At 35.1% G+C, this 15,674-nt stretch overlaps 1 protein-coding gene across 5 annotated transcripts in view; it reads left to right on the top strand.

The window, feature by feature from the left end:
* Nucleotides 1–15,674, top strand: part of LOC146456588 (gamma-aminobutyric acid type B receptor subunit 2-like) — a 31,541-nt gene that overhangs the window by 1,339 nt on the left and 14,528 nt on the right. The window contains exons 1-2 of one of the 5 annotated variants that reach the window (XM_085093058.1): nt 3,342–3,715; nt 14,676–15,118. In XM_085093058.1, coding sequence (XP_084949184.1) covers nt 14,678–15,118 — 441 coding nt within the window. In that variant the 5' untranslated portion in view covers nt 3,342–3,715; nt 14,676–14,677. Of the gene's footprint in view, nt 1–3,341; nt 3,716–9,400; nt 9,560–14,675; nt 15,119–15,674 lie in introns of those variants that run through there. The other 4 variants (XM_085093059.1, XM_085093060.1, XM_085093056.1 and 1 more) reach the window with 4 other exon arrangements.

Below are 15,674 nucleotides of genomic sequence, written 5' to 3'. Positions count from 1 at the left end.
GATGGTTTCACTTCAGGTCAAGAGTTGTGAATTTCAAAACTAACTTGTTACTCGTAAAAAAAAAAAAGGAAAGAAAAGGCTTCGTTTATGAAAACTTGCGCTTTGGATAGGAAAAATCGCGCGATTAGACCGTTTGATTGAAAAGGATCAATGTGGTCGTTGTCATTTAGTCTTAAAACAAAAGCATCGGTTGCTAGTGCGGCTCTTAAAGAAGAGTTGTTAGTTTAAAACCATCACGCTTTCACTCGCGACGCGACGCTTTCGCCAAATATGCAAATTTCGAACTCGTGCAGACATCGGCTATTTTTGAATTTCCCTCGTGAATTTCGCTTTTGTAATACCAGCGTGTTTGAATTTCCCTCCTGAATTAATAAGCCTTTGTTTGGCGCTAAAGCTATTGTTTCAAAATCTCCTTTTATGGCCGTATTTGCGACGCTAAACAAAGAGCATTGTCTTTGAATTTGATCAGCTTTTCTTGATACGTTTAACGTGCGTACAGACGTAGATTTAGCTGGATTTTCGTACGTAAATAAGATAGAAGCGATGTGCGAGCCGCGTGCGTAAACGTAAAAAGTTGAACAGCGCTCAACTTTTTACGTTCACGCAAGCCGTTCATACGTCGCTTCTTATTTTGTTTACGTACGTGAAGCCAGCCCAATGTACATCCATACGCGACATTGGAAATTTACGCGACAGTGGTGAGCGTTTTACGTTTACGCACGCGGCTCATACGTTGCTCATACAGTGGATATCCACTTAAGTGTTGGTAGTAGCGGTAGTGGTGATAGTGATGATGATGTTTTCGGCAAACCTCAGGGGTTTACAATGCATATAAAACTGCTATTTTTTTTAAAAAAATATACACCTCACCTGGATTACAATCACTATAATGGCAAGTAACTGTGAATAAAAATGAAGCTATAAATAAACACAGTATATCTTAAGTGGTGGTTTAAATAAAGTACTCACTCTGCCTTCAGAATTGAAAAGCTTAAAGGTGAATTTGCACTGTCGAGTAAATTTTACGCGCGTACAGACGTAGATTTAAGGTGGATTTCAATTGTCGCGTAAATTTTACGTGCGTACAGACGTGAATTTAGCTGGCTTTACGTACGTAAATAGAATAAGAAGCGATTTATGAACCGCGTGCGTAAACGTAAAAAGTTGAACAGCACTCAACTTTTTACGTTTACGCACACGGCCCATACATCGCTTCTTATTTTATTTACGTACGTAACGCCAGCTAAATTCACGTCTGTAAGCACGTAAAATTTACGCGACAGTGGAAATCCACCTTTATGCAGGCCTTTCATACGTCGCTTCTTATTTTGTTTACGTAAAGCCAGCTAAATTTACGTCTGTACGCACGTAAAATTTACGCGACAGTGGGGGGGCAAAAAAAAAAAAAAAAAACGCTCAAGAAGTAAGACATAAATTATGGGTGAAAATATATGGAATTAAAACGGTAGTTAAATAAACAGGCGAAAGCCATTAGTGGTCTTGTAGGTAACCAACAGGCTATAAAGGACTTTACGTGCTTTCACGGATAACCAATGGGGATCACGAAAGGGATTAAGAGTTACGAATTTAAAGCAACCAGCGTTGGTTTGGAAATTTCTCTTTAAATTAAGTTGCTACAATATGTCGCTCCTTCGAAAATTAATAAATCTCGCTATTTTGTTGTCGCCCAAAAAATTAAATAAAAAGTCAAAAATATTTAAGTCTTCTGACCGTTCCCTTTTTTTTTTGGCGTGGGTAGAGTTCAATAGATAAAAAACAGACCACTGTCGTCATTTGCTACAGTCATCAACAAAAATAATACGTGCATTTATATTTTCTTGTCACCTAAATGTAATTATGTTGTCATTCGGACGTCCCTTGTAGCGGCAACTTTTGATCGATTGTTTACTTTTTTCCTTATAGATCAGGCAAATACACACAGGATTAATGATTACTGCAATTACGCGATGTTTTTCCTATTTCTCTTCATACTTAACTGCCTGTCCATGTCATGTACAAATTTTTTTACCCAAGTTGTTTATTTTGCTTGGAAAAAACCCTTGGCCTTATTTTGTACTTTTAACAACATATGTACCGCACCCCGCCCCGAAAACAGACTAGTGGAATAGGTTTTCCATGCAGGGTTACGAAAGTTTGTGGTGACATTTTGTTTCGGAAAATTCTTGTTTTTTTAGCACATTTTAATCTAATATAATTCTGAGGTGGTAAAGGCCTTCTGAACAGACACAACACTGAAAAGAACCTTTGACCGCCTTTTTTATTTCTATTTTATTTCATGTATAAATGTTCAATACTATCACTAACGTACAGTCATGTAGTGCATACAAACTGGAACTTTGCTTTTCATATTTTGCTTCCCAGCTCTAAGGTTTCAATTCTCATTTTACCATTTAAAAAGCAAACATGTCTCCTTTTCGATCTTTTTTATTCTGATCAGGTATTTTACATTTAAGGAATTTTTAGGAGAAAAAGCTCTCTGTAAAACCATTATGTGCCGTAGTTTTGACGCTGAATCAACGTCATTAAAATCCGTTTCTTCTTTTTTAATTCCTTTTATAAACCACAGGTGTCGTGCTTTGAATTAGCCACTGCATAAATATTTTAATCCTTTATCACTGACTCATTGGTAATTTTTTTAATGACGTTTTTACAAAAAGAGCGGCTGATTTGACTTGCTAAAAACAACGATAGAACAATTTACGAAATCGTTTTCAGCTGCGCGGATTAGCGAGAAATAAAAATATTTCGTTTTCCGTCAGTAATTATGTATTTGTATTTGTTGTCCATATAAAACCCATCTTTGCTCCTCAGTAATAAATGTTAAAGCTCATTCTGAATGTTTAAATGTATAAATTTTATGTTTTAACTTTGCTCGAGTCGAGAATAAAATGTTTGTTAGACTGCACTAAGTTGCTTAGCGACAAACAGGATATTGAGAAAACTCTGTTTAACAGTGGTACTAAAATTGGTATTTATGCATCCAAAAATGAAGTAATTATTTCAATTATAGAAAGCCTTGAGGTTTTGGACACTTTTCTTTTATTGTCTTGCTTCGTTAAATTTCATGTAAGGTGAGTCGAGAATGCTTCTCAAAATCTATAGTGCTTGAGTGGTTTTGCCTGTCAGATTTGAAGTCAATTTCTATGCCTGGAAACGAGTCACTGACGTCATAAATCTGCTTGTTACTCTCAAAAGAACTTAGTGAATTTTGCCTAATTGACTTCCTACAGATCAGATAAAAACTAAAGAAAAATAAGATATGTTTTTGGCGCAATGAAGGCATATCTTAATCACACCAAATCCGCGCCGTGAAAAACACCAATCGCATTCATCTCTTTTTGAATTTGAATTCAAGAAGTTAACAATATTCAGTATTTAAATGTAAATTAGAGATCAATCGAAGTTTATCTTTGTTAAGCATATTATCTAACACATTGTGTTTTTCGCCAAGAAAAGTGAAATTAATGCCAAGTTCTTTTATGCGAGGAGAAAATAGAGTGAGGACATCTTTTGTTTCTTGTCGATACTTAGCATTTGTCGGAAGTTTTTTCGCTTGCAACATAAAGAAACGCTGGCGAAAAAGTTACATTTTTCATCTTATTGTGGGAAGGAATATTCCCCGCTCGCTCTGTTCCGGACACATCACTCAAATTAGACTGGAGAACATCTCCCTCTTACCTGGTTAACACGCATGGTAAGTTTTTATCACGTTTTAAAAGTGACTCCTTTGCATTCTAGATTAATGTCATTCCGGCTATTTGCTCATGTCCGAAATAAATCATGTCGCATCACTGCACTGAATTCGCTAAATAGGAGGTTCAAAGGTTTGATCGCCACAACTTGTGTAAATTAATATTAAAATTGATTTTCGTGGTTCGCCAAGAACGTCGATAACACGAAAAGTTCCAAGTCGAGGAAGTCATGAAAGTATATTATATATAAGCAAAGTGACTATGAAATCTTTGAAATAGAAAATCACAACAGTTAAAAATTCTTACTAGGTTCGTGTGTTTTCCAAGCGATTTTAGATGCATTATTCACCCGGTTTACAGTGATCCTCACCTAATTCACGGTAAACAAATAAAAGGTTTGGTAGAAATGTGGCAACACAAATATCCTTGGGGCAAAAAGATAAAATGATATATTTATGCAAAATATTCAGTCGTTAAAAACAAGAGACCTGCAGTTACAAATATTGGACTGGATAAAACTACCGTGAAAAAAAAAATCAAAGTTTATAAACATTCAAGATTGTTAGCCGCCACAGTATAAAGGAGAACTTTCTTTGTCTAATGCCCGTATCATGCTGAATACGACATCTTCCCTGATTTAAGCTTAATTTTCAATATATGGTTACTTAAGAAAAAAATTATCCCATTTATTTCATGATTTTAATATGCGTTATATAATTGTTATTTTTTTTTTAAGTTTTCCGGAGAATTACTCGGCCATTAAACCCACGTAAAGAGATTCATTACACCGAAATCACCTACACTTGAAAAAAATAGAAGACTGTGATCATGATTTCTGAAGGGACTCATTCGATCTATGAATGATGATGAAAGCTTTCGTTTTTTCCACGTTCATCCAAGCTTATCATCAAGAAACGAAGTTTGTCGTTAGAAGTGAATGAGTTTAGAGAGAGCTCTTTTTTGTACGATTAATTTTTCCAAAAAAAAAGGAGAACAAAAATGTCAAAAAAATCATTTATTTGAGGTGAATCATTTTGGAACAATTTTTTGCTGAATCTAGGATAATTCGTAAGTAACGCAGAATAACCTGTAGCAGTCCCCTTTCTGTTGGCTATTTTACACTTGTTTCATCGGCCGCTTCACGTTATTGAGTTGCTAGATTTTTTTTCCAGCGAAAGCTGAAGGAGCTCGATTGCATGCTTGCATCAATCGTATTCATTTGATGACAAAAGGGATAACACAGATTCACCAATTTGACTGATTGGCTCCTTACACTAGATTTTTGACGCAATATACTCCCACTGCCTTGTTTGGAAAGTGCGTGTACTAAGAAGAAATGGAGGGGGGGGGGGGTTCTATTTTTCTTCTCCTGCTTTCCTTCATTTTTTTATCGCTTGGTTGAGGCGGTATAATATAAGGCTGTTATTTCACTCCACCTTGTCTTGATTTGTTCTTGCGGGGTAATTTTCAGAAGACATACCAGTCATTAATCAATGGCGATTGGAGTAATTGCGCATCCGACCTGGAATTTCAATGCCAGAAAAATTTCTTATATTAGAGGGTTTAAAAAGATACTTCCGCGACTACGAGGTCGTGCGTCATAAATTTGCATGCATTTCTTAGCCGTACTCGGCTAAGCAACAACGTGAAATGATCAAATTCAAGGTTTTGTGGAGAACGTGCCATGGGTACACGACGATGAATTTTTTCATTTCCGTCTCAACTTGAACGACGTTCCTACTTGTTTTGTTACTGGATAGTTCGACCACATTGTACAAGGTGACTGAACCGTCATAATCGCGAAGTCAGTGGTACAAGAAGAGCGAACTTATGTTTTTAAGTGACGTTTCGTTGGCGTTGATATCGTGGTTTCTTTAAGTCCCTAAACCTTGCCAGAAGTTCTCGATTAAGATCTTAGTAATGTCTGCCATATCTTAATGTCGCCAAACTGTTCGCTGTATTTTAAAGAAAAATTATCATTTGCAAAATGAATTGTTTTTCGTTCCCTTTTGGAAAAAAAAAAGAAAACTTAGACGGTAAATCCCACTGAAACACTCCTCTTTCTTGCAGAAATTTGTACTTTGTGATCAATCTGTAAAATCTTTACTTTCTCGAGTTGAAAATTATGATTACCACAGTACGTGCCCGGAATGCATTATAATCAACTTCCAAAAGGAAGCATTTTAAGTTCACTAAGTAAAGTAGAAGAAAGAAATCGAGAACGTCTGCATTTAGGAAGTAGGTGGCACTATTTTACACTGATCTGTCAAAACAGCATTTTCTTGTCTTATCCTGTGTGTTATCAACAAACACATAAATGGTTGAATAAAGTGAAACTCTTCATTCAGACACGCCAACCATATTTAGATGAACACTTAACACTAAAAGGTGTCAAGAGAATGATCTACAAAAGCCAGACATGCGTCAATTGGAACCGAATGACTTCCACAATACTGGTTTCGAAAAAAATTTTGGCGTAAAAAAATTTGTTATGTCGGAAAGAAAAAGAAAGCAGTAAACGTTGTATACATTTAGAAATCTTCCATTGTAAAAAATTTGTCTATGTAATAATAATAATAATAATAATAATAATAATAATAATAGTAATAATAATAGTAATAATAATAATAATAATAATAATAATAATGATAATAACAAGCTCACTCAATATTGCGAGGCGCTTTAAGCTTTTGAAATAATGGACATTAGACGTTTTATTATACTTTTTTTATTTTTTTTAAGTGTTTCCATCGTGAGGAACAGAAGTTTTAATATCTAGATTGAGGGTTTGTTGGATGATAAAGATAATGATAGTAATAATAATAATAATAATAATAATAATAATAGTAATAATAGTAATAATAATAATAATAATAATAATAATAATAATAATAATAATAATAATAATAATAATAGAGAAAATGATGACTGTATAATGAGGTTGAAAAACACTAAACGGCCATTGGCTGACAAACCACTATATTTCGGAATCGATCTAAGGTTTAGACCAAAATTGAAATATCTATCACTATATATTTTATTCACAAGGCATCAGTATTGGGGCTGATTATTTACAAATTACAGGCAATTATCTCAAATTGAAAAAACTGTAGCGTTGAAACTCCAAATTGCTATACATATAAAAAAAACGCAACCGTGAAGTGAAACGCGGGTTTTCTGTGAAACGCCTTTTTAAAAAACTTTTAAAAAATTTTTTAAAAATTTTGAACCTGCGGCTTGAGAAACTAGACATAAAAAAGAAAGATTCAGTGATAAGCCTTAGAAGCTTCTCTTATCAACTCAAGGAGAGCAAACCTGGAGTAAAACCACATCTAGGAGACACCTCTTCAAAGCGTGTATCTTGTCGCGGTCACTTCACACCGACAGAAAACGTGATTGGAATGAAACGTGGCATGAATTGTAATCAAACATTTGAAGAACGCCAGACTGTTACCCATAACCACCGCTGAGAAACGAGTTTATTTTGCTAAAAAGTTTTCTTTCAATGAGTTAAATCAATGAAACAGCTAAAATAATCTATTTTACACAAAGTTCCAGTAGACTCAGATTCAGACTCAGATCCTCCAGTCCCTAGGTGGAGGGCCACGGGAAGCCAGCCACTCGCATCTCCTCTAAGCCAGTTCTTTGACAGCTTTCCATGCCAGTTCAGTTTATTTTCAAACTTCAGTCATTAACGACATGTACATGTCTGCAAACCAACAGGTAACGGGTAACGGGTTGGCAAAGTTCAAATGTTCTGTGACAAAGCACGTCATGTTGTCAGCTAATTTGGTTAATTTTTTTCTTTTACGTCGCATGGCAACCCACAGAACCTGCGGTTTTCTTCTTCGTTGCTGATTACTAAAATGATTCCACGTGCACCAAAAGTAACGTCTAAAATTGTTTCAAAAGAAAAGGCTATACCACTCCGTGAAAGATTCTATCCTGCCTGAAATCTTGGAATATTTAAGTCTGGGCCGATATTATTTAATTACAGGTTTATTTTCGCATTCAGGAGTTACACAAATTAAATTAGTCCTTACCGATTTCGCCGTAGGATTGCGTCGGCTGATCATGGTATGCGCTACAAAGCAAATTGAGGAAGTGTAATCAGTGCTTACTTAGAAAACAAAGTAGAAAATAGCTGTACGTTTGAACGAACGTAAATCAAATGTGCTTGTGACTGCATATTGGCCGGTATTTATTTTTTAAAAAGATAGATGTATAACTTCATAGAGTTATTATTAACTGCCAGTTTCTATCTGCCTCGAAAAAAAAGAAAAGGAAATAAGTATTTTTTGTTTCGTGTATGCATCAAACTGTGAAAGCTTATCCTTAATTACGATTCCAGGCAAGAAATTATGCGGTCAATGGAATTTTTTTCAAAGTATTCTCTAATGCCATTAAGCTCGAAGATTCGACCAATGACAAACTCACGTTGCTTGTGTTAAATTGATGTTGTAATCTGATTATGGATAGAAACCGATTACAATGTATCTAAAGAACATTATATAAGTAGTGTGCTATACTTTTATTCCGTTTTTCTGGTAATTAGTGACTGAAATCTCGTAAAATTAAGTTGAATTAATTTTCTCCAGGTTTATTTTTTTCTATAAATGCGATCAAGAATAAGTAAAACAACCATTTTCTTTTTTGTCTGACGTGAAATGAAACCTGATCTAATTTTTATCCGCTTAATCATTCTTTCTCCCTTAAAAAAATTAATTGGCAAAAACGTAAAAACAACAGAGTTATACTTTTAAGTAACACCTATTGTAGACAATGTATGTAGACTGATATAAAAAATTAACGAAACCTTTAAAATTATTTCATTTCTAGAAAATAAGTTTTTGTTCCAAACGTCGTCGCGCTGTACTAAAGGCAAACCCCCTTGAGGTAATGTTGTGTTATTTAAAAGAAGTTATCAAATGAAATTGTTTAGTTTAGAGAAAGAAAAACATCAAAGCCTCTCGCAAAGACCTTACGGTCGTAGTTGCACGTTCTTAGTCAAGTTGTTGATCATATTTCCGATAAAATTCTCCCGACGGCTTATCAGTTGACTTATCTTTGGGAAATCAAATATTAAAGTTGTTGCTGAATCAGTCCTTCCAGAATATCAGTATTGATTCAAGTGCTAAGGAAATTGTTTACTCCGTTCGCCATCACACGGAGGCAAAATGAATTGTTAACAAAACAAGTTTAGCTAAAATGAGAAATTGTGATATTTTAGTCCTCTTTGCAGACTTTCCAGGTTCGAAATCTCAATCGCAAATAATTTAAAAGAAGAGGCGACGGCACAAGCACTTATCAGCCTTCTGTAAGCAAACATTTTAAATATACAATCAGGTTTTTGACGCCTTTCTACGTCGGGCAATTTTAGGATTTTGACCGCTTAGGCAAGATTATATGCGAGCCGCTGGCGAGAAAATCTCAACACCAACTTTATTGTTTTGTCTTATAATGGTATATTTATATTTAAGAAAAATTTAGGGTATTCAATATTGCCAGATAATTTTACAGCGCTGAAACTAAAATGGGGAAAGCGTTTTCTTTCTTTCTTTTTTGAATAAATTTGGTTTGTGTTTACTTTGGAATTTAATTTTGTGGACGTCTTAATTTAAAGGTAAATGCAACGAAAACAAAAGGCCTGCGACTTGTTGACGTTAAAGGATTTCGTCTGTGTACGTATGCTGCCCCAGATTCAGTTGAAATTTTGATAACAGAACAGATGTTCCCATGTTCTTCAGCACGACATTATTTCTTGTCTGATCAAGGTAGAACAACGGTTCTCGGATTGAAACTGAGAAAGGAACACCTAACGTTTAAATAGCGGTCTGTTTATTCAGGTAGGCGAAAAATATTTATTTTTATCAATTTACAGTTTCAGTACTAAGGGTTTCTGAAAACTTGACAATTCCTTGGATTAGCCGAAGGTGTTGACATCGCATTTTCCTGGCTTGTACAACTTCAAACATTTTTAGCGACATATCGAGCCAAATTATCCCTGAATTTGTCTATGAAATGCACAGTTCATATTTTATAAACTAATTCACCAAGCATTTTATTTTTTATTGTCAGAAAACTGCGACGAGAACAAACGACAGGTTATAATATTCTGTAGAGAGATGTTTGAAACTTATTCTTAGTCTGATCACTTTGACATTTTGGCTCCAAAGTTGAAAACACAATCGACGAAATGTGTAAAAGAAAAAAATCACAGAAATGTTGGCGTTGTTAGGTTAACGAACTAAAAAAAAGTTCATTTGCGAGTTGAGATTAACGCGGCTATCTCATCAGCAAAACAAAAATACATCATATGTCTATCTTCTGCCCCAAAGGTCCCGGTGAAGTTTCCGCTTCAGGTATTTCCATTTGATCCTAAGGCGACAAGGAAACTCATTTGTTTACAAAACCCGAAAGACGATCTAACGAAGTATCTTTCGAAAATTTGGCGACGCTCGGCTACAACCTCAAAATGCAAAACTTTGGAGAAATTTGAAGATTAGAACTTTTAATAAATAAATAGAACAATTCGGTTAAGCTCTAAGCTTCACGTAAACCCGCATTCTTACCGCATGCTATATCAGCGCACCATTTATGTCGTGCGGTTTTTTCGTTTACTTAACATTTGTATTTGTTAAGATTACTCTGACAAAGAAGGATTATATATTTTCGCTTAAAAAGACTAAAAGGTTTTAAGAGTAGACCGCTACTGCTAAATTATTGTGATAGCAAAAAGTAGTCTTAATGACTTGAAAAGCATAAAACCTTCTACTTGTCATGAAAAACGTTTCGCATGTGAAAAATCTAAATGTTAGCACAAAGAGAAGCCTAAGAGTAGAAAAGACTTATTTCGATGAGAAATATTTTTCTTCAACGTTTCAACAGAAACGAAAAAAATTGGCAGCTGCAAAATCAGATCGGAGATAATATTAAATTTATGTACGTCAGAAATTGTCATTTGTTGCCGATTTATTGTGTTCATCTTCCATTTTTTGAAGTTGATCACAATGATTCCTTTTTATTTCAATTATATCGATGTTCTACGCAACACCTCTAACATGAACTATTTTGTGTCACTTAAGGATTGCTCTCAAGCAAAGATTGATTTCTTTAAAGGTGGTTTCGCACTAATATATTCGATTGGCATGCCAGAAAAGAACTACAGGCACCTTAGGGACACCATTCGGCTTGACACATGTCAAAACAACAATCACAATTTACGAAATTTGGCTCCCCTAAACAAATTAAAATTTAAGCAGGAAATTCCTAGCTAACAAAATTCACGAGTAAGTTCTGTTTTGTGAGACATGGAGACGTGCGTTTCAGAGTATAATGAAGCCACACTTTGTATTCACCCAGTTTTAGTATCATTGGCTTTGTTCTTATTTTTCAAAGGCACGACTGCGTAGGCTTGCTTCCAGAGTTCATATATTGATAATTTTTTCCTATTCATTATACAAATGATAGCTATGTTGAGTTGTTATGACCAACCGACGTGACGGTGCAGCAAAGCTGGTTCCTTAGTGGTGCCTTAGTGGGCCGACTGTATTCCACTTGCCACGTGAAAAAAGACTGCACTTTGCATTAATTGCAGGGTGAGAGGGAGTCTTCTATTCTATCTAGATCTATCAAAGTTGAAAAGAGAAACATGATGACACTTTGTGCATTAGTCTCGAAGAGTAAACAGCTTCAATCCGGCAAAAGTGTTTTTAAGCTTTTGTGGCTACAGAAGTCTTCCCCTCATATGATCCGTTTCCTGATTTGTTTACTCTCCACTGACGCCATGCTAAACGTGTCTCCAAGGGTCAGTCGCTACATTTCCGAAAAAAACGTTTCAATTGACATCGTGATATTTGCCCGAAAAACCTGTTTCCTCTCGCCTCGACTTACTTGTACTGATCACGGTAACTTAAAAAAAAATGGCAAAATTGTAACAGATATTCAATGGGCTCCTGGCTTCGTCAAGTCATATCGGAGGACAATGTTACAGGCTACCGGGTCAATATGATCATCATATGGAATATAACCCCTTTAAAGTGCATCTGTCAAAATACTTATGATCAAACAAAACCGCTTTTTGTTCTCACGATAAGTATTTTAAAGCTAAAATATCTGGAAGTCATATAAAAACTGCATTTATTGTATTCTTTAGGCCGAACGAAAAATTTCCTACACCCTGAAGTTTAAATTACGCTCGAACATTTTCGGGAGCAATTCCAACCATTAGGATACAAATCCATTGCGGTTGGGCAAGAGTGACAAGCCCATTGTTTTACTGAATCGCTCACTGTCGGATCTTAGGAGTGCTTACAAGTTAATTAATTAAAACTTATTTCAACTTGATTTATAGAACAAAAAAGGATTGCATCCAAACGCTGAAGAAAACATTGACGTTAATGATCTAAAGAGACTCTATTGTACATTTTCACTAACATGCTTTACGTCAAAGATGGCGCCATTTTTTTATTATCTTACTCGCTACAAATTACTAATGAAAAATCAAATGCCTCGGGGATCGGTTTTTTGTAAAAGGATATATTGTTGTATTTTATTGTATTTTGAAGAGAAAACAACGTAGACAAGCGGCTGTTAGTGTTTCTTATCCATCGAGCAAAAACGTCTGCCAAAACAGGATGAACTAGATTGGAAAACAGAATAATTTATCTACACGCAGGAAGAAATTTTTCCTAAACTAAAGGAGCCTGTTTCACCATCATAGAAATACTGAAATTTATAGAAGGTTTACATTATCAGTACTGTGTAGTGTTCGCAGCTATGGAGTGTAGAGTCGTGTAACGTTAAACCCGTTTGGGCAAAATACATTTTTCAACTACAAAGTGTTATATTCTACATCAAAAGTGTAAAATGAAAACTAGTAGATTAATCAACACCTTACAGCAAAATTTAATGTTTTTTAAATAAAATTTGTTAGATTCCAAATTTCCTGCGTAAAAGGTTTTTATACACATACCTTACATTTCTATTAAACGTATTTTTAAAATAGAAATAAAGAAATATACCAATACCTAACCTTGAGTTAGATGTTTGTCTAGTTTCATTTTCGGTCTGGTTGTTGCCGCATAAATATTAAAGAGTTCATTAATGCAGGGCATTGGATAACAGACAGGGTTGCTAGATTCAACCAAAAGCAAAAGATACTTCATTTCAGCACTTTTTTTACCTTGCTTATTATTTTTGCAACCGATAATATTTTTTGGAACCGATAAGCAATGGACCTACCTAAGCCAACACCGACCACCATCATCACTCTCTCAGTATCTCTCAGTATCTTCATTTTAGCATGCAATTAAACAAAGTTCAAAAGTTCATGTAACCTGATGGCCACATCGATCCTCAGCTAACGGTAATTAAAATAAATATTCTCAGAGATGTTAACGACGCGATCGAATTTAAAGGTGCACTATAACGAAGATTTTGCTGTATGTCGGTCGAAACTGCTCAAGTATTTGACTAAGAACCTCTATTCTACATGAAATTACTCTTACAGTACCGCAAAGAAAATATGAAATGACTTCTCCGAGGAAGAACAAAACATTAATGTAATCAGGTTTTAGCCATCTTTCCAAAATACTTGGAAGAAAGTTGCAAGCCATTTCCATCCGCCCCTGGCCAGATGAATGATACTAGTTTGTGTGGACTAGTAGGTTTATTGCTAACATAACTGAATCATTATTTCGGCGTTTACATCCATACAAATATGTTTTTTGGCTATTCAAATGGACACTAAATACCGGTGACCAAAATGAACAAAATGGTTTCTTTTTTACTGACTGTTTTTATTTCAACAACAACAACAACAACAACAACAAATGTTGAGCTAAAACGAGTTCATACCAGTCGTGTCAAATGCAATGACCCCACAAAAAAATGATATAAAACAACAACAACAACAACTAGCGGTAAATCTCAGCGCTCCAACCACACAATCACTGAGACGTGACTTGCATATTACTGAGTCAAACAAACTACAGATTCGATTATCACCTGAAAGTGGAATTGTGTCACTCGACGGAACTGATATAAGGTATTTATATTAGGTTTAATTCTCATATGCGGGGGACCCCAATTATAATTACATGCACGAAATAACTGCAGTTTTTGCATATGGTGGCCTATAACTGGCAATTTAATTACAGTACAGCAGTGCGTACAAAACGCTTCATTTTTTCATCTCGTCTAAGTCGACTCCCCCATAGCTCAGTGGCCGCGTCCCTGGAATTGTGATGTAATGGGTTCAACTCCTGTTGCTACGATTCAGAATTTTTGCTAGGTTTTTTCGACTTGTGATAATTTCATCATTTATTCAACGAGAGCGGCAGTTTTACAAAACTGCTAGCCAGTGACCTTTTGTCGTATTTTTAACGACATATTTGCTGCCCCTTTGAAAACGAAAGGAATTAGTTTTCCAGTGTCACGAAATTTTGAGCTAGAATTTCTCCGAAGAAAATTTCAGATTTTATTTAAAACTAAATCCGACTTTCTGAGGCGATTTATACCTTCCAAACAGACGTGTCCAGCGAAATAAACTGCTGATCGAGTGCCCCTGATTTGATCATTTCATCCAAGTCTCCATTCCATTTATCACATGGTAATTTCATCATTTGCTTCAAAATATATACATATAAAATATTATTACAGCTTGAATCATAAAAGAAACGAGTACTAAAATATGAAATGATCTATTCCTTTTTATTGTCGGCTCAACGGAGGTAACCAAATTAGACAAAAGAATTTTCTAAAATCACGTCAATGTATTTTAACCAATGACAAATCGTTCTGTCGTTGAACCGTAATGGACTTGAAAAGGTCATCACAGTTTGTATAATGAAACACAGAGTAGTTGTCTTTTTTAATTTGAAAATGTAGCATTTTAAATATTGCCTATTGTTTTTGTCAACCTTTGCTTGACAAGCTTGCATTCGTTTTCTTATCTTTCAGAGATGACGGGCAAAGATTCTACAAGGGTTTTTCTTGGTGTTATATGCTTTGCGGTGTTGTTGCAAACGACATATTGTCTCTTAGATTTGAATACACAGTTCTGTTGTGTAAAATTATCTAACTCAAGTAATTTCAGCTGCTGGAATACCACTTTAGAAGAAAACAACGCGCAAAATACGTCGACATTCGATAACTGTACACAAAATATGGGCGATAAATTATGTTTTAATGTGGCGCAGGCAGTGTCCTGTCAAAATGATGCCAATGGAAGCGTTATGAAGGCAGAAAAAAAGGAAATTCACATTGGAGCGTTTGTTCCTTTCTTGACGTTAGACAAATATGGACATTTTACGGCGATGAAAATGGCCATCGACATAATAAACAACAGAAGCGACATTTTGAATAATTACACCCTGGTGCTGGACTCTGAGGATACGATTTGGGTAAGTACAACATTTATTTCTTTGTATCACTTTGACAAAATCCCGTGCAGGGGTTCAGTTTTCTTCGAATTACTTTTCCACTAAATTTCCATATCTAAGACATGACTGGCGCTCAAGTTCCCGATCTAAATTCCCTTCAGAGTGACTGTATTAAATCTACCACCATCGTTTTTCCATGATTCATAACAACAGATCTTTTGGTAAACGTAACATTAATTAACTTTGGTTTGAAAAACTCATCAGCAAGTGAACATATTAAATGACTCCTCCAGGAGGTATTCGCATGTTTTTTTTTTCACCATAACATTTGTTAACCCTTAGAAACTAAAGTATTTCTGGACATGTTACCAAAATTGTTTTATGTCGTGAAAATAATTTATATCTTGCTTTAACGCCGTCACAGAATAATAAAACATTTGGCGATGTCTGCAAAAAAGGCAAAGTTAAAACGTAGATGAAGTCTGTAACAAAGTTCTTCTTTCTTTCCACTTGTGTAATTTTTTTTCATAAAAGGAAATAACAAATCTTTGCAATTATTATTATTTTTTAATTTGTT

The sequence above is a fragment of the Pavona decussata genome, unplaced genomic scaffold (assembly GCF_977016875.1).
Source record: "Pavona decussata unplaced genomic scaffold, jaPavDecu1.1 SCAFFOLD_254, whole genome shotgun sequence".
In the NCBI taxonomy this organism is placed as follows: domain Eukaryota; kingdom Metazoa; phylum Cnidaria; class Anthozoa; order Scleractinia; family Agariciidae; genus Pavona; species Pavona decussata.
The sequence above is the reverse complement of the archived record's forward strand: the minus strand, read 5'-3'. Positions and strand labels throughout refer to the sequence as shown.